Source organism: Pseudophryne corroboree, chromosome 4 (genome assembly GCF_028390025.1).
Source record: "Pseudophryne corroboree isolate aPseCor3 chromosome 4, aPseCor3.hap2, whole genome shotgun sequence".
Taxonomy (NCBI): domain Eukaryota; kingdom Metazoa; phylum Chordata; class Amphibia; order Anura; family Myobatrachidae; genus Pseudophryne; species Pseudophryne corroboree.
The window spans coordinates 314,866,102-314,891,363 of record NC_086447.1 but is presented as its reverse complement, the minus strand read 5'-3'; the positions used below and the strand labels follow the sequence as shown (position 1 = coordinate 314,891,363).

Genomic DNA, 25,262 nt, shown 5'->3' with positions numbered 1-25,262 from the left:
GCCCTCTAGAAGATGAGCACCCTGCATCCACCACAGTAGAGACACCCTGGTCCTTGGAGACAGGGTTATCATTTGATGCATTTGAAGATGCGATCCCGACCACTTATCTAAGAGGTCTCACGGGAAGGTCCTCGCATGGAACCTGCCGAATGGAATGAAGCCACCATTTTTCCCAGGACTCGTGTGCAACGATGCACCGATACCCTTTTTGGTTTTAGGAGGTCTCTGACTAGAGATGACAGCTCCTTGGCTTTCTCCTGCGGGAGAAACACTTTTTTCTGTTCTGTGTCCAAAATCATCCCCAGGAACAGTAAGCGAGTGGAAGGAACCAGCTGTGACTTTGGAATGTTCAGAATCCAGCCATGCTGTTGTAGCACCTCCTGAGATAGTGCTACTCCGACCAGTAACTGCTCCCTGGACCTTGCCTTTATAAGGAGATCATCCAAGTATGGGATAAATAAAAACTCCCTTTTTTTTTTTTGAAGGAGTATCATCATTTCTGCCATTACCTTGGTAAACACCCTCGGTGCCGTGGACAGTCCAAACGGTAGTGTCTGGAATTGGTAATGGCAATCCTGTACCACAATCTGAGGTACTCCTGGTGAGGAAGGTAAATAGGGACATGCAGGTAAGCATCCTTGATGTCCAGGGATACCATGTAATCCCCCTCGTCCAGGCTTGCAATAACCGCCCTGAGCGATTCCATCTTGAACTTTGTTATGTAAGTGTTCAAGGATTTCCATTTTAAAATGGGTCTCACCGAACCGGCTGGTTTCGGTACCACAAACAGTGTGGAATAGTAACCCCGTCCTTGTTGAAGTAGGGGCACCTTGACTATCACCTGCTGGGAATACAGCTTGTGAATTGCCTCTAGCACAGCCTCCCTGCCTGAGGGAGTTGTCGGCAAGGCAGATTTGAGTAAACGGCGGGGGGGAGACGCCTCGACTTCCAGCTTGTACCCCTGAGATACTACTTGAAGGATCCAGGGATCCACCTGTGAGCGAGCCCACTGATCGCTGAAATTTTTGAGGCGGCCCTCCACCGTACCTGGCTACGCCTGTGGAGCCCCCGCGTCATGCGGTGGACTCAGAGGAAGCAGGGAAAGAATTTTGATTCTGGGGACTGGCTGCTGGTGCAGCATTTTCCCTCTTCCCTCGTTTGACCCGCCTGCTTTTTTGAAGCCGAAAGGACTGTACCTGATAATACAGTGCGTTTCTTAGGCTGTGAGGAAACCTGAGGTAAAATATTTTCATCCCAGCTGTTGCTGTGGATACGAGGTCCCAGAGACCATCCCCAACCAATTCCTCACCCTTATAAGGCTCTATGTGCCTTTTAAAGTCAGCATCACCTGTCCAGTGTCGGGTCTCCAATACCCTCCTGACAGAATGGACATTGCAATAATTCAGGATGCCAGCTGGCAAAATATTCCTCTGTGCATCCCTCATATATAAGACGACGTCTTATGTTCGCAAAATAGTATCCCTGTTTGAAAGGGGTACAGACCACGCTGCAGCAGTCTGCAGGTCTCAGTCTAGTACCTGAGTGTGTAATTACAGACTTCAGGATAGCCTCCTGCTATTTATCAGCAGGTACCTTCAAAGTGGCCGTATCCTAAGACGGCAGTGCCACCTTAACAAACGTGTGAGCGCCTTATCCACCCTAGGGGATATCTCCCAGCGTAACTTATCCTCTGGCGGGAAAGGGTACGCCATCAGTAACTTGTTAGAAATTACCAGTTTTATCGGGGAAACCCACGCTTTTTCACACTTCATTCACTCATTTGATGGGGGAACAAAACACTGCCTGCTTTTTCTCCCCACACATAAAACCCTTTGTTTTTAGTGGTACTTGGGTTAATGTCAGAAATGTGTAACACATTTTATATTGCCGGGATCATGTAACGGATGTTCCTAGTGGATTGTGTATATGTCTCAACCTCGTCGACACTGGAGTCAGACCCCGTGTCGACATCTGTGTCTGCCATCTGAGGGAGCGTTGATGGCCTTTGAGACGTCTGGGCAGGCGCGGGCTGAGAAGCCGGCTGTCCCATAGCTGTTACGTCATCCAGCCTTTTATGTAAGGAGTTGACACTGTCGGTTAATACCTTCCACCTATCCATCCACTCTGGTGTCGGCCCACAGGGGCGACATCTCATTTATCAGCAACTGCTCCGCCTCCACATAAGTCTCCTCATCAAACATGTCGACACAGCCGTACCGACACACCGCACACACACAAGGAATGCTCCAATGAGGACAGGACCCACAAAAGCCCTTTGGGGGGACAGAGTGAGAGTATGCCAGCACACACCAGAGCGCTATATAATGCAGGGAGTAACTGAGTTATGTCCCCTATAGCTGCTTTTATATAATTTATACTGCGCCTAAATTTAGTGCCCCCCCTCTCTGTTTTAACCCTGTTCTGTAGTGTAGACTGCAGGGGAGAGCCAGGGAGCTTCCCTCCAACGGAGCTGTGAGGGAAAAAATGGCGCCAGTGTGCTGAGGAGATAGGCTCCGCCCCTTTTTCGCGGACTTTTCTCCCGCATTTTTATGGAATCTGGCAGGGGTTAATATACATCCATATAGCCATAACCTTGGTAAATACCCTCGGTGCCGTGGACAGTCCAAACGGCAGCGTCTGGAATTGGTAATGGCAATCCTGTACCACAAATCTGAGGTACTCCTGGTGAGGATGGTAAATGGGGACATGTAGGTAAGCATCCTTGATGTCCAGGGATACCATGTAATCCCCCTCGTCCAGGCTTGCAATAACCGCCCTGAGCGATTCCATCTTGAACTTGAATTTCTTTATGTACGTGTTCAAGGATTTCAAATTTAGAATGGGTCTCACCGAACCGTCCGGTTTCGGTACCACAAATAGTGTGGAATAATAACCCCGGCCTTGTTGAAGTAGGGGTACCTTGATTATCACCTGCTGGGAATACAGCTTGTGAATTGCCGCTAGCACCGCCTCCCTGTCTGAGGGAGCAATCGGCAAGGCAGATTTTAGGAACCGGTGGGGTGGGGACGCCTCGAATTCCAGCTTGTATCCCTGAGATACTATTTGCAGGATCCAGGGATCCACCTGTGAGCGAACCCACTGATCGCTGAAATTTTTGAGGCGACCCCCCACCGTACCTGGCTCCGCCTGTGGAGCCCCACCGTCATGCGGCGGACTTGGAAGAAGAAGCGGGGGAGGACTTTTGCTCCTGGGAACCTGCTGTTTGTTGCAGCCTTTTTCCCCTACCTCTGCCTCTGGACAGAAAAGACCCGCCTTTTCCACGCCTGTTTTTCTGGGTCCGAAAGGACTGAACCTGATAAAACGGCGCCTTCTTAGGCTGTGAGGGGACATGGGGTAAAAATGCTGACTTCCCAGACGTTGCTGTGGAAACTAGGTCCGAGAGACCATCCCCAAATAATTCCTCACCCTTATATGGTAACACTTCCATGTGCTTTTTTGAATCCGCATCTCCTGTCCACTGGCGAGTCCATAAGCCTCTCCTAGCAGAAATGGACAATGCACTTACTTTAGATGCCAGTCGGCAGATTTCCCTCTGTGCATCTCTCATATATAAGACTGAGTCTTTTATATGGTCTATGGTTAACAGGATCGTGTCTCTGTCTAATGTGTCAATATTTTCTGACAGTTTATCTGACCACGCAGCGGCAGCACTGCACATCCAAGCTGACGCAATAGCTGGCCTAAGTATAATGCCTGTGTGTGTATATACAGACTTCAGGATTGCCCCCTGCTTTCTATCAGCAGGTTCCTTGAGGGCGGCCGTATCCGGAGACGGTAGTGCCACCTTTTTAGACAAACGTGTGAGCGCTTTATCCACTCTAGGGGGTGTTTCCCAACGTGACCTATCCTCTGGCGGGAAAGGGAACGCCATTAGTACCTTCTTAGGAATTACCAATTTTTTATCAGGGAAAGCCCACGCTTCTTCACACACTTCATTTAATTCATCTGATGGGGGAAAAACTACGGGTAGTTTTTTCTCTCCAAACATAATACCCTTTTTAGTGGTACCTGTAGTTATATCAGAAATGTGTAACACCTCTTTCATTGCCTCAATCATGCAGTGAATGGCCTTAGTGGGCATCAGGTTAGACTCATCGTCGTCGACACTGGTGTCAGTATCAGTGTCGACATCTGGGTCTGCTTGAGGTAGCGGGCGTTTTAGAGCCCCTGATGACCCATGCGACGCCTGGGCAGGCACGAGCTGAGAAGTCGGCTGTCCCACATTTGGCATGTCGTCGATTTTTTTATATAGGGAGTCTATACGTGCACTCATTACTTTCCATAAGCCCATCCACTCAGGTGTCTGCCCCGCAGGGGGTGACATCCCTTCTAAAGGCATCTGCTCCGCCTCCACCTCATTATCCTCATCAAACATGTCGACACAGCCGTACCGACACACCGCACACACACAAGGAATGCTCCGAATGAGGACAGGACCCACAAAAGCCCTTTGGGGGGACAGAGTGAGAGTATGCCAGCACACACCAGAGCGCTATATAATGCAGGGACTAACTGAGTTATGTCCCCTATAGCTGCTGTTTTATATAATATATATATTGCGCCTAAATTTAGTGCCCCCCCCCCCCCCTCTCTGTTTTTACCCTGTTCTGTAGTGTAGACTGCAGGGGAGAGCCAGGGAGCTTCCTTCCAGCGGATCTGTGAAGGAGAAATGGCGCCAGTGTGCTGCAGGAGATAGCTCCGCCCCTTTTCCGGGCCTATTCTCCCGCTTTTTTCCATATTCTGGCAGGGGTATTTTCCACATATATAGCCTCTGGGACTATATATTGTGGAGTTTTTGCCAGCCAAGGTGTTTTTATTGCTTCTCAGGGTGCCCCCCCCCCAGCGCCCTGCACCCTCAGTGACCGGAGTATGAAGTGTGTATGAGGAGCAATGGCGCACAGCTGCAGTGCTGTGCGCTACCTTGGTGAAGACTGATGTCTTCTGCCGCCGTTTTTCCGGACCTCTTCTTGCTTCTGGCTCTGTAAGGGGGACGGCGGCGCGGCTCCGGGACCGAACACCAAGGACTGGGCCTGCGGTCGATCCCTCTGGAGCTAATGGTGTCCAGTAGCCTAAGAAGCCCAATCCGGCTGCAAGCAGGCGAGTTCGCTTCTTCTCCCCTTAGTCCCTCGCTGCAGTGAGCCTGTTGCCAGCAGGTCTCACTGAAAATAAAAAACCTAAATCTATACTTTCTTTCTAAGGGCTCAGGAGAGCCCCTAGTGTGCATCCAACCTCGGCCGGGCACGAAATCTAACTGAGGCTTGGAGGAGGGTCATAGTGGGAGGAGCCAGTGCACACCAGGTAGTCATAAATCTTTCTAGAGTGCCCAGCCTCCTTCGGAGCCCGCTATTCCCCATGGTCCTTTCGGAGTTCCCAGCATCCACTAGGACGTTAGAGAAATACTGCTTACAAATCACTGCATCTTTCCCCACGCACCCCTAGAGCAAGTCAGATTTTTTGCCTAAAATTGTTCTATTTAGGAACAATCATCTCTGGCACACAGTCCGTCCGTGTCCCCCCCCCCCCGCCCCCGCCTTCCTTCCTCCACAAAGACTAATTAAGTAATTGGAAGTTTTCAATTACCTTAATTAGTCTCACCTTCCAAAGTGGTGTCTTCTTCATCCAGCGTCAGGATCCGTTCTTCTGCAGCTGCCGTGAGTGTAACTATAGGTGTGAGTATCTGTGAGTGTGTGTGTGTGTGTAGGTGTGTGTGTGTGTGTGTGTGAGTGAGTGAGTGAGCGAGTGAGTGACCTGTGGTGTGTGTGACCCCCCCCCCCACCCACCCACTGTGTGTGTGACTACATCTCACAGCAACTACCTCCCTCCCAGCAGCCCCCTCGCCTCCCAGCCACTCTCTCCCCAGTGGGAAGATGGTTATGGCTAAAACCAAGTTGAGAAGAGGACCTCTGAAGTCACCAGGGGAGGAAAGCAAGGCAAGAACATGGTACCCGAAATGTACCCTCGCGGCTCACCACTAGGTTACTAAAGGGAGTAGTTGTTGATGTTGATAGTGAAAGTACTATCCCGCTGGCCTTGCTCCTACCCCTGATGTCAGAGGTCCTTAAGCCCACTTGGTTCTAGCATCTACTGTGGTAAGAGGGGGGGGAAGACCACCGGGAGGTGTGGAGACCATCGGAGACCACCGACCAGTAGGTATCGTTATTTATTTATTTTTCTTGTGGTGCAGGGTTTTCAAAGCTTAAAACTCCACGTGCATTTTTTAAAATTGGATACCAGGGTATCAGGAGCCCACATATCCACGGTAATCCAAAATTGGGTGCAAGGTCCACAAGGTTTTTTTAATTCCCCCCTACAGTATATTGGCGAGATGATTTAGAATTCAAAGGATCATTTTTAAAAATAAAAAAAATGACTGCATTAGGTAGTATGAATGCCTTATATCGTCCGTTTTCAGGATTGTTTTGGTTGGTCTGGATCAGTCTAATTGTTAATTGGGAAAAATCTTATAGTGTGTACCCAATTTAAGGCGGTCACTGATTTGATCACCCATTAATCTACAAGCCATCACTCACTTATAACTTTTCTGAACCTCTTTGCTGTGTATTGTATGCAGACATTTTCCATGTCAACATTGATAATGGTGATACCAGAAATGTCAACACTTAAAATGTCAACATGGTTAAAATGATAAATGTCAACATGCAAATTTGCACTACAATAACCACTGTAATATTGTATTGAACCCTAGCTGTAATTTCAATATAATATTAAATGCTATTATTCCTGTTATTACTGCCATGTTACAGGCTGTGTTTGAAAAATGGCTGGTTGGTTGGTATTTTATCTGTCTCCACTTTATCTCTCTCCAAATCTTAGTAAATAAACCCCTCTGTCTCTCTCTGTCTGGGATAGATATGTTATACCCAGTGCCACAGGCAAGTGCCCCCAAAAAGAGCCATGGTCTCAAAAAGATAAGGGCATGGTCACGCAATAGTATCCCCAATTAAAATGATGCCACACAGTAGCGCAATGTTATTCACATTACACCACATAGTAGTGTCCCTTATTCATGTTATGTCACACATTAGTGCCCTTTATACACAAAGCCCACAATAGTAGCACCCCCACTACACATAATGCCCACAGCAGTAGCGCCCCTTATACAGTGCCCACAGTAGTAGTGCCCTTTATGCAATGTCCACTATAGTGGTAGTACCCACAAGTGAAGAGCCCATAGTAGTGGTGCCCCTTATGCAATAGCCCATAGTAGTGGTGCCCCTTATGCAATACTCCCAGTAGTAGTGCCTCTTATGTCCCAGGAGTGATGCCCCTTATGAAGTTCCCCCTATACAATGCCCTCATTAGTAGTGCCTCCAGTAGTAATATCCTTAGTGGTAATGCCCCTGTGTAGTATTGCCCCCAGTAGTAATGCCCCTGTAGTAGTGCAGCCTGTAGTAATGCTCACACTAGTTATGCCCCCGGTCTCTCCCATAGTGCACAGCGGCACACTGCCAGAGCCGGAAGCCTGAGCTCAGGAGTGAGCTCCTGCCTCCGGCTGCCACTGTGGGGAGGGAGCTGGGCACCCGCTGGTAACACAGCGCCGGGCTAACATCGGGTTAGGTGAGCTGGAGGAGGTAAAGTTGCATTCCGCCTCCAAATGGAACTGACGGAATGCAGTTCCGCCCCATTCCGGCTCACTTTAACCTCTAGTTATACCCACACGGATCGTGTAAATATAGTATAACGCTTCCTGCTTTGTCTCTTTACCGAGGCAAAGCAGGAAGTACTAGTGACGAGGTATATTAACATCTTGTTTGCCAAAAAGGGGAAGTGCAAACTCCCCCCTTCAGCGATCCCTGCCAAACCCCCACAGCACATCAGCCTAGTGCTGATGCAGTGTGTCTCACTGCCCAGCCGGCTCACTCGGCATGCTTGAGATCTCACTAGTATCATGAGAACTCCTGTGCAGCCTGGAGCAGGCAGCTGCTGCAGCAAGGTACAGAGCTGTCCTTGCTGTGGTGATGGGGTAATGACACCTGCAGCTGTTGAAATCAATAGCTGCAGGTGTCGGAACAGTCAGTGCCACTGACCGTTCATACATTGCTCCGTACATCGGCACGCTATATTAAAGATAGCAGCACTGATAATGACAGGAGCGAATAACACCCTTGTCATTTAATTTGCATCTTCTCCTTCATACATGGGGGGAAAGCGGCATCAGTGCATATAATGTGTGCTGATACCGCTTCTCCCAATAACGGCACTTCATACATCTACTCCTCTGTCTCTCTCCATAGAATACACAGAGGCTCCTCTACCAGCCAATGTGCTCCTAACTGTCATGTGTTTGAAAAATGACAGTTGGAAGCTGATTGGCTGGAGCACCATTTATTATACACAATACTCATTGGTAAATGGGTCTCACAGTAAGGAATAAATCACATTATTTATATCTTACTCATGCCTTCCAAGCAAACACAAGCACACACTTACTGTATATGAGCATAGACAGTAAAAGATGCCCTGCAGCTATATACACAAGAAATGAGTCATAAAACACAAATATTTGACTTAATAGTAGACTATTGCAAACTCAGTTCTGATAGTGGTATCACATAATTTCTGGTCTCCTGAACTATACTTCATTCTATGTACTACATGTAAGGATTTTATGTACCATTTACAGGGGCAGATTGGGATGTAAAACCAGCCCGGGAAATTTACGGAAGCAGCCCTAATGGAGTTGTGGCCTGATGAGTAGGTGGGGACTGTTGAGGTGGCGGGATCCCTCCACATAGGGCCTGATTGTATGCAATTGTGGCCTTCCTTGCATCTTTTTGTACAGACCAGGGGCAAATTGGGAACTACGCAGCCAGATCTGCTTCCATCTCCTCTCATACTGGGGGCAGCCCAGCACAGGGCAAGGACACCCAGCAAGTGTGACTGCCACCTACCGTTGCATCCGCAATTATATTACGGACGCATCAAACTGGGGATTACCGCTGGCAGCTCAGCCTGGCTGCGCTGTGAGGCTGTCAGCCACCATTTTTTAAATTGGAGCGGCTGCATGTGACATCACATAGCCACAGTCACAGCATGCCCCCATTCGGGGGACGCATAAAACTAAGGTACACCCTGGCAGTGCAGGCGAACTGCTGTGATTTTTTTTAACCGGAATGGCTGCATGTGACGTCACGCAGCCTCTCCGAGAACAGTCACGGCATGCCCCCATTCAGATGTGTCCCCCCCACGCTACGTTGCCACCCCGCGAACGCCAACCACTGTCAAACATCTTGTTGCCGCACCCTTCCTGGATTCAGCCGCAAGGAGAAGGGTTTCCAGTGTGCAGACCAGATGGACGCGGCTGCTGCGTACGGATGCGCGGCTGCATCCATGTCTGAATCAGCCCCATAGTGCATGCATACTGAGCGATTTTTACAAATAACAAGCTATGGGGGTCATTCCGAGTTGATCTCTTGCTAGCAGTTTTTAGCAGCCGTGCAAACGCTATGCCGCCGCCCACTGGGAGTGTATTTTAGCTTAGCAGAAGTGCGGACGGTTGTATCGCAGAGCGGCGGCAAAGTTTTTTTGTGCAGTTTCAGAGTAGCTCAAAACCTACTCAGCACTTGCAATCACTTCAGACTATTCAGTTCCTGTTTTGATGTCACGAACCCGCCCTGCGTTCGCTCAGCCACGCCTGCATTTTTCCTGGCACGCCTGCGTTTTTTTGCACACTTCCTGAAAACGGTCAGTTGACACCCAGAAACGCCCTCTTCCTGTCAATCACTCTGCGGCCACCAGTGCGACTGAAATGCTTCGCTAGACCCTGTGCAAAACTACATAGTTCGTTGTGCCCGTACGACGCGCGTGCGCATTGCGCCGCATATGCATGCGCAGATCTGCCTTTTTTTGCCTGATCACTGCGCTGCGAAGCTAGAGATCAACTCGGAATGACCCCCTATACACAGTAGTTATCCGATATTACCAAATTGTTGGGTTTCAGCCTAATTTAAAATGCTGCTTGTCATTCATAGCGTACACACTGCACAATATGTACCTTGTCGTAAACAACATAGCCAAAATGTACCTGCATGTACAGATGACAGTATTCAAGGTAACCAATATAGGGGAACAAAAGAAGAATATTTAAACAGTGCTGATCATGACGTCTAACAGTTGATAAACATTGAAATGGCCACACATGATGCAATTCAGCAAATTGTCCCATGTCTGGGATGATAAAAAAAAATTGCTGCATTCCTTCCCACAGGGCTAGGGCCATGGGTTTGACGTTGACCAGTTTTTGGGACAATACATGTAAATTAATCTCTTGTTATCTAGGGCAAACAAGTCCAGCATTGAACAAAATGTGTTCTTCCTGCTTTTCAGCATCAGCAGAACTGGTTGTTCAGTGTACACCTGTTACCAGCTACAGTAGCTGCAATGATCTCTGCTTCTCTATTTCCCACTATACTTGTTGAAGAAAACACAAAAGGATAACATTTAAAAGACTGTACACCCTAACCTGGTGATGCCACTCATGACAGCTAAGGCATTTGTAAAGCGGATGGGCATTCACTTTGATAGAGTATCAAAGCTTGTGAGTGGCATATTCTCCTTGTGTGTCAAGAAACCTCTGCCATCTTTGCTGACAAAGGGCAAGCTGTCAGAAATACTGTAGCAAATCCTAAATACTGTAGCTGCACTCTTCACAGGGGTGTTTCACAGAGGAGGGGGCCTGTGTGCCCCGTACACATTACATCCATTATAGAAACACCAATGACTCTTCATACCTTATACAGACATTATTTCTGGGTACTGTTTACTGTTATATAAGTTATGTAAGTTGTATAAGTCAGAGTCTGCGCCAGCACGGGGTCGACCAAAGAACTTTGACTCGGTACGCTGCAGCGTAGCAAGCAGCTACTGGACCCGTGCACGGCCAGTGTTTCCCCTACTTATCCAGCCCAATTGGGCAGACTGGGGATGGAGTTTCTGTATACTTTTGTTTATTTAACATCTCAAGTGAAGTGAAGACTACAGTACTTAAAGCTGAGTATATAACCAAATGCTTATTGTTAACCAATATACTGTATTCATATTAGAATAAAGCAATATTGGACTGTCATACTGTGTGTATGTCTCTTTAACTCTGTGCACTCAAAAAATCTGTTTTTTCCCACCAGTTGCATACTCATGTTCCAGTATTGTAGTTCTTACGCTTTCAGTATATTAATTCAGAATATCACAAATAAAGACGTTTCTATATGTATAAACTTTATTAACATAACTACATAAATGAAATCTCAATTACTGTATATTTACAAGTATATCTAGCTTGTTTATTTTGCACGTCTAATTATTAAATAAGATGTGTTCTGTCAGACACATAAACCTCATAACTATCTCTGACAGTGTTATCACCAGGGCTGGATCTTCTTGATTTGAGTGAACCCATTCCATCAACTCAGAGTAAAGGGAAGAAGTCAGAATCTGCTCTTAAGGGTGAAGCCTCCAAAGGACAATCCGTTAAAAAGAAGGTTGATGAGTCTGATTTCATAAAATCTGAGGTTGAAAGAAGCACAAAGAGTGTCAAAATTCCAGAGAAAGCAACATTGGATTTAGGTAATGTTTACAGTAATTATGGCGTAGTTAGTATACATGTTGTTAACATTGGAAATGTTTATATTACTACAGGGGCAAAATAAATGGTGGCAGTGGTGTCAGACTGCTCAATCCAAAATATGTCAGCGGCGCAGGCGCTGGGGAGGGGAAGCCCTTATCCCTGGATCCCCATGACGACAGATCCTTGCAGCGACTTTTCCTTGAAAAAGTGTGCTCTGTTTTGTTGCAGCGTGCTATGCAATGCTAGTCCTGTCTTGCTGGCTCTTCACAGATGCATTACTAAAAAGTGTGCTCTGTGCAGTCGCAGCATGCTATGCCATGCTTTCCTGTCTTGCCGGCTCTTACTCCTAGTAATGCATTTGTAAAGAGCTGGCAAGACAGGAGAGCATGGCATAACATGCTGCGGCAGCACAGAGCACACTTTTTAGTAATGCATCTGTGAAGAGCCGGCAAGACAGGACTAGCATGGCATAGAACGCTGCGGCAAAACAGAGCACACTTTTTCAAGGAAAGTCGCTGCGGGGATCCGGGAGTAAGCGCCATCACGCACTTGGGGCGGGATATTGTTGGAGCACCAATACGTATTTTTTTTCGGCACCACCCAACCTTAAACCATTCTGGCACCCCTGGATGATGGTATAACATCACCCCCTGCACTCTCCCACTGAACATTGCACACCCAGTTGCACAGCTAGATGGGGAAAAGCTAGAAGTAATGTGCCAGTTAACCTGTAAATTGAAAATTATTTCCACTGTTTCCCAGTTCTCTTCAGGCTTATCCCCAAGTGTTTCTGCAGCTCCAACCTCCTTCTGTCTCTCAAGCTCCAGACAATCCCATTCTGTCTCTCAAGCCTCCTTCTGTGTCTCCGGCCAGCCCCTTCTGTCTCTCCAGCCCCCCCTCCACATTGTATCTCCAGCTCTAGGCAGCCCCCTTCTGTGTCTCCAGCCAGCCCCTTCTGTCTCTCCAACCCCCCCTCCACATTGTATCTCCAGCTCTAGGCAGCCCCCTTCTGTTTCTCCAGCCAGGTCCCTTCTGTCGCCCCAGCCAGCACCCCCTCTATCTTTCTAGCCAGCATGCTTTCTGTCTCTCCAGCCAGCACTCTCTCTGTCTCTCCAGCCAGCACCCGTTCTGTCTCTCCAGCCAACACCCCTTCTGTCTTTCCAGCCAGTCCCCCCTTCTATCTCTTCACCCTGCACCCCTTCTGTCTTCTCAGCCTGCATACCTTCTTTTGCTACAGCCAACACCCCTTCTGTCTCTCCTGCCAGCATCCCTTTTGTCTCTCCAGACAGTGCCCCTTCTGTCTCTTCAGCCTGCATCCCTTCTGTCTCTACAGCCAGTACCCCATCTGTCTCATTAGCCAACCTCCTTCTATTTTTCCAGCCAGATCCTCTTCTGTCTCTTCACCCTGCACCCCTTCTGTCTTCACAGCCTGCTTCCCTTCTGTCTCTACAGTCAACACCCCTTCTCTCCTGCCAGCATCCCTTTTGTTTCTCCAGCCAACACCCCTTCTGTCTTTCCAGACAGTCCCCATTCTGTCTCTTCAGCCTGCATCCCTTCTGTCTCTACAGCCAGTACCCCATCTGTCTCATTAGCCAACCTCCTTCTATTTTTCCAGCCAGACCCTCTTCTGTTTCTCTGGCAAGCACCCCTTCTGTCTCTCCAGCCAGCCCTCTTCTGTCTCTCCAGGCAGCACCCCTTCTGTACCTCCAGCCAGACCCTCTTCTGTCTCTCCAGCCAGCCCTCTTCTGTCTCTCCAGGCAGCACCCCTTCTGTACCTCCAGCCAGACCCTCTTCTGTCTCTCTGGCCAGCACCCCTTCTGTCTCTCCAACCAGCCCTCTTCTGTCTCTCCAGGCAGCATCCTTTCTGTACCTCCAGCCAGACCCTCTTTGGTCTTTACAGGAAGCCCACCTTCTGTCTCCAGCTTCCAGTCCCCTGCTGCCCACAAATACTTACCTTATCCTTTGTCTTCTGGCTGCTTCTCTTCATGCTGCAGTGGCTCCTCTGACAGCTATACCAGGCAGACACCAGCAAGCGACAACAGCAGCCCAGACCTCACACTGATAGATCCATCTATATTCATTGCCTGCATCGCTGCTGTTATCAGCAGGGCATGGGCAGTGGTTATATATGGCTCTCTATGTGCCCCCATAATATCTGGCATCTGAAGGCCATTACTTCCATGGCCACTGAGAGTTCCGCCATGGGTTACTGGAGTTCAGAATAGTTTCAAGCATCATTTGCTGGAAGGGCATTGTGATCCTGATGCTGGCAATGGGGACCATACTCTTTATGTTATCTATAAAGTCATTAGCAGCTTACTGCTGTTTGCTAAATACTGAACAGATATCATAACCCCTTGTAGCACTACAAAATGAGTGCTAAATTTGTGTAATTTGTTCTTAAAAGGAGCCCATAGTGCAAATATGGGGTTTATTTACTAAAGCCCCGATTTTGACTGAGTTTTTTTTTTCTAAGTGTCATCTTGGGAATTTACTAAGCACAAATATCGGCAGTGTTGGGGCTATTCGTAATGGTTTTCACGGCAGAGGGCAGAAATATGAATGAATAGACCATTGGTCAAATGCGGGAATTTACTATTCATTCGCATTATGGTGTTTGTCCCTGAATGTTCAATGGCGGTTGTATTTTTTTTTGCTAATCGTAAAAAAAAGCCGCAAAAAAATAGACCTGCTTTTTACTGGCGTGTTTGGATAGTCATGAACGGATCAGTGAGATCTGTGCATGCTTATCTATGGGAAAGGGTCTGTTTAGGTTGAAAATGTAAAAAAAATAATTGCGTGGGGTCCACCCTCCTAAGCATAACCAGCCACAGGCTCTTTGAGCCGGTCCTGGTTGTAAAAATACAGGGAAAAAATTGCGTAGGGTCCCCCCATATTTATACAACCAGCACCGGGCTCTGCGTCCGGTCCTGGTTCCAAAAATATGGGTGACAAAAGATGTAGGGGTCCCCCGTGTTTTTAATACCAACTCCGGGCTCCAGTAGCCAGAGAGATAATGCCACAGCCGGGGGACACTTTTATATTGGTCCCTGCAGCTGTGGCATTACCCCTCCAACTAGTCACCACTGGCCAGTGTACCCTGGAGGAGTGGGGACCATTAAAATCAAGGGATCCCCCCCTCCAGCCACCCAAGGGCCAGGGATGAAGCCCGAGGCTGTCCCCCCCATCCCTGGGCGGTGGGGGGGGGGCTGATAGCCTTGGTGTAAAAATAAGAATATTGTTTTTTGTTGAAAAACTACAAGTCCCAGAAAGCCTCCCCCGCAAGCTAGTACTTGGAGAACCACAAGTACCAGCATGCGGGGAAATATCGGGCCCGCTGGTATCTGTAGTTCTACAACACAAAAATACCCCCAAAAAAACACAACACACACACCATGACAGTAAAGCTTTATTTTACATACATGCACACTTACACACTCACATACTTCCCTATTGTCCCACAGAGCCCCTCGGTCCCCATGTCCAGTAGAATCCATGGGGTACCTGTCAAATAAAAATTATACTTACAACCAATCTTGTGTAGATCTGTCCTCTTCTTATCCGACGTAATCAACGGACTTGAATACATTTTTTTTAAAAACCCGATCCACGCACTTAAAGGGGTTCCATGTTTACACATGGAACCACTTTCCCCGAATGCCGGGACCCCCCGTGACTTCTGTGACTGAAGGTCCTGTCAGCCAATCAGGGGGCGCTCTCCTGATTGGCTGTGTGCTCCTAGCCTGTCAATCAGCAGGAGCGCACTGGCTAAAATGGAGGAGAGCGCTCCTCCATTCTACTCAATGATGGAAACTTTGCGGTCTGCGGTTAACTGCGAAGTTAATTGGGGTCAGAGTACTTACCGTAGATGGATTCAAAAAGTTGCAGTAAAATAAGTCCGATAAAATTCGAGATAAAACTCCCTAAAAATCGGCACAAACATGAATATTAGTAAATAAACCCCCATGTAAATGTGCAGTAACCATTACAAAAAATAAAACATTTGGTTTCACTGACTCATACAAGACAGATCAATCAAAACTCATTCCTAAGTTACTGTAGATACAGTTGGACTTGATCACCTTGTAAGAATTAGAAATCACTACACTCCAATCAGAGCTGAAAGTTTGCTTCCTGCAATCAGGATATGAAAAAAACATGGTCGCTGTTATTCACTTTTGCAGCCATATTTATTTCTATTTATGAAAAATTCAAATATAATGTGAAAATATTGATTATATTTGCATTGTGATTTTGCATTTATCATTTGAATGCATTTACATCCACATGTAGGGACAGAGTTGCAAAAACAACACTGTGAAAATGTGCCTGTGCATGCACCTCAGCTGTGCCCCCTTTTCTCCCCTCCTTGCCTGAGTCTGCCCCGGATTTCCCCCTATAAGGGTTAATAATCAGGCTGCTCCTGATCTTCCCCTGCTGCTGTTTCTCTCATCTGTGTTAGAAAATAATACAATAAAACTACCTACATGCTGCACCCAGGGATCGGTGATCACCTGTTTTCCCATTATTTTGGTAAAAAAATAAAAAAATAAAAGAACATTGATAAATATGTCCCTTAGTGATTATAACAAGGGTCTATTTACTAAGCCTTGAATGGAGATAAAGTGGATGGATATAAAGGGCCTATTTCGCAGAATTTGCAATCCTTTGGAGCGCATGCTGGGTGCCGCCCGTCGCTGGGCAACGCCTCCCCCCGTTTAACAAACAGAAATTGCGAAGGCATCACAATTTCTGATTGTTAGCAGAAACTGAGGCAGCCTCCTGCCGGTGCAGGTGGCCCGCCGCCATGTTCTCGATCGCGGCGGCTGCGTGTGATGTCATGATCACCGTGATCACGCACCCGACACGCCCCCGTTAGTCCGCCCTGTTCGCGACAGACCGCCCCTGCAATGCTCCATCTCCGCCATGGAAACGGAGCGTTGCCGCCCCCATCCCCCGCCCCGTGACCGCAGGCACAGGCAATCGCTTTCTCTGCGCTCCCCCCCTGCAAAAAGTGCAGGCGCATGCGCCCCTGGTGCAATTGTAAAAATTCTGGTTGGATCGTGATTTGCGATCCAACCAGAATTAGCCCCAAAGTACCAACCAACCAGCTCCTTACTGCCATTTTTCAAACCCAGCCTGTGGCATGGCAGTTAGGAGTTGATTTGCTTGTAATTTATCTCCATCCACTTTATCTCCATCCAAGACTTAGAAAATAGACTCGTAAGTTATATAACATTCCGGATGTTGTCGTCCTCTGCAGTTATGACACCACAGAATAAAAAACATAAACAGATCATCAAATGGCAATTTTTTTTAGCCAGGTTAATGAAGTATAGTACACACACCAAAGATGTGAAAATGAGATCCCACATTGGTTTTCATCCTGCTGTAATGTTGTTACAGGTCATTAGTGTCTATATATGGGACAATTATGTCTGCTAACTCCCTGTCTATCGATTGTAACAAAAATGTTAGTAATAAATCCATCCTGATCAGTCTTCCAGATGATGTCATTTACAGCATTAAGGATAATACCAAAATATGTCTTCTGAACATACTATACCAATATGTATTCTGACACAATTTTGTCACAAAAAATTATTTTATATTAAACTTAGTAAATTGTCACTGAACATACAGCCAGTTAGGCTTGTCTATTCATATATCTTCTAGTTATGACTGAGCCCAAACATTATTTTGGTAGTGTCAAGTGGCTGTTATATAGATGCTGTTCCACAGACAACTAAAAATTTCCAGGACGCAGAGCATATTGCGCATCGCTTCTGGATATGGAGGCAATACCTTATCAGATATTGTTATAACTCAGGGTAATGCTCCCAAAATCAAGGCCTTCTTTCTTACCTAGTCGCTGGTCAGACTCCGGCACGCTGTAACAGCCAGAAGGTGTGGGATTCGTGCGGCAGTGATCGCTTTTGCAGCCAGGTCCAGAGGTTCCGTGGATGCTGCACTGGGGTGCACAGAACAGGATTCCAGGATTGCCTTGCATGGCGCACGTGTATGTGCAGAGTGGGGTTCAGGGTGCGCTGTTGGCAACGGGCACATACTCTTTACGTTATCAACCACTATAAAGTCATCAGCAGTTCCCGCCAGACCAGCAGCATCAGTGGCAAACGCAGGATTTCTAGAGGGGGGTTTCCAAATGCAATCCACAGTCTCCCACTCTGCGGAACATTGGAGCAAGTGCTGGAGTCTGGGAGAGCAGCGGAAGAACCTAGTAACGACCGTGGATATTAATGTAAACCTTGATCTTTTTATACACTGGATACTGTATGGAATACAGTATTAATATCTAACACAATAGTATAGGCTGTAGCAAACATATTTAAATAATACATAAATACACAAACATAATAGAGCCTGTACTGCACTTTCTGAAGCACACTTTCTCCCACATCATAGTAAAGCTCCTGTCTCTTCTTCCTGGTAGCTGCTCTCTGGTCCAGTGCACTGACTGAGGACTCAGATCCCCACATGGCAAACTAAGTAGAATAAGCTGCCACCACAGGGCATATACAGCAGCTCTGCTCTGTCCCTTAAACTTCATGATGTAGCAGCAGCTCTAGTAATCGTATTATATACTATTGCTATTGTCATAATTTGAGCCACTGGCCAAGAGGAGGGGGTTTCCGGGAAACCAGAACACACCCCTCGCGTTTGCCTATGAGCATGGACATCGCCATCGTGTCCTGTATCAGGTAATATGATTCTGACCAATCCTGTCCAGTCTGGTACTTAGCTGACACTTCCAGCCAATCCAGAACAACCCTTGAGTATAAAGCTTCCTGGTTTGCAATGCCAAGGTTGTCAGTGCCATAAGTCACACAGTTCTGCTTGTGAGCAATGTCTATGTGTTCTCCAGCAATCCTATCCGGTTTCTGGGGATCTTGATCTTAGTATAGTTTCACTCGAAATATCTTCTTGTGTTTATAGAACATATCGGTGCAAGTCCGATATTTTCTACCATTTGTGCAAGAGCGAAATTCTCTACCATTGGTGCAAGCCTGATATTCTCTACCATCGATGCAAGTCCAATATCCTCTACCATCAGTGCAAGTCCAATATTCGCTACTATCCTAAATTATTCCTTTCTAGTGCCAACCCAGGCGACACAGACAAGGGGTCAAGACTATCCCATCGGGCGCAGCTAAGATCAAATTCCCTTGCAGGGATCCCTGGTGAATACCACCGACGGGGTAAGACTCTGCACCCCTGTCTTGGGTCTTAGTCAACTACATGGTGTTAGTTTATGCACCCTGTCTGCCACTTCTCCATAGTAGCTAGCACTTTAGTCTCTGAAAGGAACTATATAAAGCCTCCTAACTTCATGCCATCCTCAAAACCAGCACCACATGGCCATACCACAAAGAGCGAGATCCATCCACATCAAATCCTGACAAAAATATTTCACAAACACTAATGTGGTTTTATTTGGAGATGAAAGATTTCCTTTAATTGCTATCTATGAGGAAAATTTACAGTTGGACATTAGTCCATTTGTGCCTCGTAAAAGTGTGACTTGTATAAAAGTTGTCATACTGTGTATGCTTACAACGTATGCCTTTAAATGACATGTATTGTATCTTAAACCTGAGCCCAGTTGTACTGGCAAAGTCATGCCCCTTAGAGATGCAGCCGCTTTTGGTTACTTCCTATTTTTGAGAAGAACTTTTCTGGAGGTTTATCTTTCCATGTCCTATAGACATGGTGCAAGTTTTATGGTGCTTGTCACAGATGTATATTTACACCAGATTTACAGGTACATGTATCTTGGATAACATGTAAAGTGCAGTAAGTTCTTGTAGATCAAGTTACTCATGCCACTTTGATATTTGTCTAGAAACACAGATCTTGATGTCATCTGTATTGAGATGCAAACATCTACCCCGCAGTTCCCTGATTCTCCGATACTGATCAGCGATGTTATCTCCCAACCGGCAGACTCCATTGACCGATGATTAGTTAGTGGATTAGCAAAATCCTACATGTTAACTATGCAATTCGCCAAAATCGATAATTTTTGTCTCAGAATGTGCAAACCAAGCATTTCCAACATGTTGGATTTTGACACAACCCATTTTGTCATAATAATCACAGATATATACTGTATGGGCCCCTTAAGATGTAAAGTTTGCTGCCGTACTGTATTTAGTATTTAAAGCTGATGATGATTAGGAAATCTTGTTTCAGACAAATCTTTATGTTACATATCAAGATGTCTGCAACTTAAAATACAGACAATGGGGTAAAATTAAATAGCCTGCGCATTTGCATGCATGCATTTTTTTAGTGCTCGCACTGGGAGCCAAATTGTCTAGAAACAGCCCTGAAGCTGTACATGTGTAGTTTTGCAGAATTTGGTTAAGTTTGGATATTCTTACAAAGTTAATGTTGCAGAAATCAATAAGCTAGTCACACCTCCCATCAAGGACGTAGCTACCATAGGTGCAGGTAGTGCAGCTGTTATGGGGCCCAGAGCTGAGTGGGGCCCATATTCCCTATCACAGTTACACGTGTTATATACTGTACATTTTTCTCAATTTGGTGATGCATAGAGACACTTACAAACTTTTTCCTTGGGGCCTACAATATAGCTAGTTATGACCCTGGACCTGCTCTTTGTCACAGTCTATGGGTGTCGTGGACACTCATGAGTGGGAATAGCCCCTGTTAGTTGGCATTCCAGCTGGCGGCATTGTCAGCAGTTGGAATTCCAGCGTCGGTATCATGACTGCTGGGATCCCGGCCGCCGACCCTTCAACTGCAACCATATAAACATGCCACAAAGGTAAACCGTGAAAGAAGAAGACAAGTAGCAGGTTATTTTATATATATATATATATATATATATATATTGTCACAAAAGAAAACAGCGCCACTTGTTTGATTACTACTCCGAAAGTAATTTAGACTATGTCTATGTGACACTCCCAATTATCATGGACAACAGCTGTCTCTTAAATATACCGTAGTGGTGAGTTACTGAGAGGAGATGTATGGTAGTACAGTATAAGGGTTCAAGCGACCAATGGTGTCCCAAGTTAAAGTGCACAAGTTAATAAAAATATATAAAGAATGTATAAAAAAAAGTACGTATAGGTAAAAATAACAATATGTTATTTTGTCACAATCTCTATATATAAAACACAACTAGTAAATATATATATATATGTATATATATATATATATATATATGCCTCTTTCAAACAGCAGCGGCACTCGTGGGATTCGTAATCAAGCAAAAACGTGTATTTCACATCAAAATCAAAGCCGACGTTTCGGGGCACACACGCCCCTTTGTCAAGGTGAGTAACACACAAACATTACACAAGTGATTACCTTTATACTGTGAAGAAGCCCGCCAGTGCGTCCCGCTCGGATCAGCGCCACGGACTTCTCCTGCTGGTCCTTCTCCTATGACGTCACCTGCCATGTGCCGCCTGGTCGTCTTAGCAACCGCGGCGCTGGCCGGCCCCGTCAACCAAATAGTGCTCATTCCGTTCTCCCCACATTCCGGATTCACCCACGGTGTTAGTACCAGTGTATCTCCATAGCAACAGAGACCCTCCACCTTATAAAAGAACGTAAACTAGATAACAATAAACTGTACCACAGTTGCATAAATTAACTCTTACAGCTAGTTAGATCTCTGTGAAGATTGAAGTAGAGACAGGACCCGGGTATTGCTGCCCTCCAGAACTCATTATACAAAACCATATAAGGACATCCACACCCTGCACTCCACATCAAGCAGCTCCACAAGGGGCACTATATATTAGTGATGTGCACCGGACATTTTTCGGGTTTTGTGTTTTGGTTTTGGATTCGGTTCCGCGGCCGTGTTTTGGATTCGGACGCGTTTTGGCATAACCTCACCGAAAAAATTTTGTCGGATTCGGGTGTGTTTTGGATTCGGGTGTTTTTTTCAAAAACCCCTAAAAAACAGCTTAAATCATAGAATTCGGGGGTCATTTTGATCCCATAGTATTATTAACCTCAATTACCATAATTTCCACTCATTTCCAGTCTATTCTGAACACCTCACACCTCACAATATTATTTTTAGTCCTACAATTTGCACCGAGGTCGCTGGATGGCTAAGCTAAGCGACACAAGTGGCCGACACAAACACCTGGCCCATCTAGGAGTGGCACTGCAGTGTCAATCAAGACAGGATGGCACTTCCAAAAAATTGTCCCCAAACAGCACATAATGCAAAGAAAAAAAGAGGCGCACCAAGGTCGCTGTGTGACTAAGCTAAGCGACACAAGTGGCCGACACAAACACCTGGCCCATCTAGGAGTGGCACTGCAGTGTCAATCAAGACAGGATGGCACTTCCAAAAAATTGTCCCCAAACAGCACATAATGCAAAGAAAAAAAGAGGCGCACCAAGGTCGCTGTATGACTAAGCTAAACGACACAAGTGGCCGACACAAACACCTGGCCCATCTAGGAGTGGCACTGCAGTGTCAGGCAGGATAGCACTTCAAAAAAATTGTCCCCAAACAGCACATGATGCAAAGAAAAAAAGTGGCGCACCAAGGTGGCTGTGTGACTAAGCTAAGCGACACAAGTGGCCGACACAAACACCTGGCCCATCTAGGAGTGGCACTGCCGTGTCAATCAAGACAGGATGGCACTTCCAAAAAATTGTCCCCAAACAGCACATGATGCAAAGAAAAAAAGAGGCGCACCAAGGTGGCTGTGTGACTAAGCTAAGCGACACAAGTGGCCGACACAAACACCTGGCCCATCTAGGAGTGGCACTGCAGTGTCAGGCAGGATGGCACTTAAAAAAAATTGTCCCCAAACAACACATGATGCAAAGAAAAATGAAAGAAAAAAGAGGTGCAAGATGGAATTGTCCTTGGGCCCTCCCACCCACCCTTATGTTGTATAAACAGGACATGCACACTTTAACAAACCCATCATTTCAGTGACAGGGTCTGCCACACGACTGTGACTGAAATGACTGGTTGGTTTGGGCCCCCACCAAAAAAGAAGCAATCAATCTCTCCTTGCACAAACTGGCTCTACAGAGGCAAGATGTCCACCTCCTCATCATCCTCCGATTCCTCACCCCTTTCACTGTATACAAACCCCTCCTCACAGATTATTAATTCGTCCCCACTGGAATCCACCATCTCAGGTCCCCGTGTACTTTCTGGAGGCAATTGCTGCTGGTGAATGTCTCCACGGAGGAATTGATTATAATTCATTTTGATGAACATCATCTTCTCCACATTTTCTGGAAGTAACCTCGTACGCCGATTGCTGACAATGTGAGCGGCTGCACTAAACACTCTTTCGGAGTACACACTGGAGGGAGGGCAACTTAGGTAGAATAAAGCCAGTTTGTGCAAGGGCCTCCAAATTGCCTCTTTTTCCTGCCAGTATACGTACGGACTGTCTGACGTGCCTACTTGGATGCGGTCACTCATATAATCCTCCACCATTCTTTCCATGGTGAGAGAATCATATGCAGTGACAGTAGACGACATGTCAGTAATCATTGGCAGGTCCTTCAGTCCGGACCAGATGTCAGCACTCGCTCCAGACTGCCCTGCATCACCGCCAGCGGGTGGGCTAGGAATTCTTAGCCTTTTCCTCGCACCCCCAGTTGCGGGAGAATGTGAAGGAGGAGATGTTGACGGGTCACGTTCCGCTTGACTTGACAATTTTCTCACCAGCAGGTCTTTGAACCTCTGCAGACTTGTGTCTGCCGGAAAGAGAGATACAACGTAGGTTTTAAATCTAGGATCGAGCACGGTGGCCAAAATGTAGTGCTCTGATTTCAACAGATTGACCACCCGTGAATCCTGGTTAAGCGAATTAAGGGCTCCATCCACAAGTCCCACATGCCTAGCGGAATCACTCTGTTTTAGCTCCTCCTTCAATGTCTCCAGCTTCTTCTGCAAAAGCCTGATGAGGGGAATGACCTGACTCAGGCTGGCAGTGTCTGAACTGACTTCACGTGTGGCAAGTTCAAAGGGTTGCAGAACCTTGCACAACGTTGAAATCATTCTCCACTGCGCTTGAGTCAGGTGCATTCCCCCTCCTTTGCCTATATCGTGGGCAGATGTATAGGCTTGAATGGCCTTTTGCTGCTCCTCCATCCTCTGAAGCATATAGAGGGTTGAATTCCACCTCGTTACCACCTCTTGCTTCAGATGATGGCAGGGCAGGTTCAGGAATGTTTGGTGGTGCTCCAGTCTTCTGTACGCGGTGCCTGAATGCCGAAAGTGGCCCGCAATTCTTCGGGCCACCGACAGCATCTCTTGCACGCCCCTGTCGTTTTTTAAATAATTCTGCACCACCAAATTCAATGTATGTGCAAAACATGGGACGTGCTGGAATTTGCCCAGATGTAATGCACGCACAATATTGCTGGCGTTGTCCGATGTCACAAATCCCCAGGAGAGTCCAATTGGGGTAAGCCATTCTGCGATGATCTTCCTCAGTTGCCGTAAGAGGTTGTCAGCTGTGTGCCTATTCTGGAAAGCGGTGATACAAAGCGTAGCCTGCCTAGGAACGAGTTGGCGTTTGCGAGATGCTGCTACTGGTGCCGCCGCTGCTGTTCTTGCTGCGGGAGGCAATACATCTACCCAGTGGGCTGTCACAGTCATATAGTCCTGAGTCTGCCCTGCTCCACTTGTCCACATGTCCGTGGTTAAGTGGACATTGGGTACAACTGCATTTTTTAGGACACTGGTGAGTCTTTTTCTGAGGTCTGTGTACATTTTCGGTATTGCCTGCCTAGAGAAATGGAACCTAGATGGTATTTGGTACCGGGGACACAGTACCTCAATCAAGTCTATAGTTGCCTCTGAATTAACGATGGATACCGGAACCACGTTTCTCACCGCCCAGGCTGCCAAGGCCTGAGTTATCTGCTTTGCAGCAGGATGACTGCTGTGATATTTCATCTTCCTCGCAAAGGACTGTTGGACAGTCAATTGCTTACTGGAAGTAGTACAAGTGCTCTCCTGACTTCCCCTCTTGGATGACGATCGACTCCCAGCAGCAACAACAGCAGCGCCAGCAGCAGTAGGCGTTACACTCAAGGATGCATCGGAGGAATCCCAGGCAGGAGAGGACTCGTCAGACTTAACAGTGACATGGCCTGCAGGACTATTGGCTTTCCTGGGTAAGGAGGAAATTGACACTGAGGGAGTTGGTGGTGTGGTTTGCAGGAGCTTGGTTACAAGAGGAAGGGATTTAGTGGTCAGTGGACTGCTTCCGCTGTCACCCAAAGTTTTTGAACTTGTCACTGACTTATGATGAATGCGCTGCAGGTGACGTATAAGGGAGGATGTTCCGAGGTGGTTAACGTCCTTACCCCTACTTATTACAGCTTGACAAAGGCAACACACGGCTTGACACCTGTTGTCCGCATTTGTGTTGAAATAATTCCACACCGAAGAGCTGATTTTTTTTTGTATTTTGACCAGGCATGTCAATGGCCATATTCCTCCCACGGACAACAGGTGTCTCCCCGGGTGCCTGACTTAAACAAACCACCTCACCATCAGAATCCTCCTTGACAATTTCCTCCCCAGCGCCAGCAACACCCATATCCTCATCCTGGTGTACTTCAACAGTGACATCTTCAATTTGACTATCAGGAACTGGAC

At 46.8% G+C, this 25,262-nt stretch overlaps 1 protein-coding gene across 3 annotated transcripts in view; it reads left to right on the top strand.

Moving 5' to 3' along the window:
* PEX5L (peroxisomal biogenesis factor 5 like) overlaps window positions 1-25,262 on the top strand; it is a 519,042-nt gene that overhangs the window by 368,465 nt on the left and 125,315 nt on the right. For all 3 annotated transcript variants that reach the window (XM_063916322.1, XM_063916320.1, XM_063916321.1), the window contains one exon: window positions 11,395-11,604. In XM_063916322.1, coding sequence (XP_063772392.1) covers window positions 11,395-11,604 — 210 coding nt within the window. The remainder of the gene's footprint in view (window positions 1-11,394; window positions 11,605-25,262) is intronic.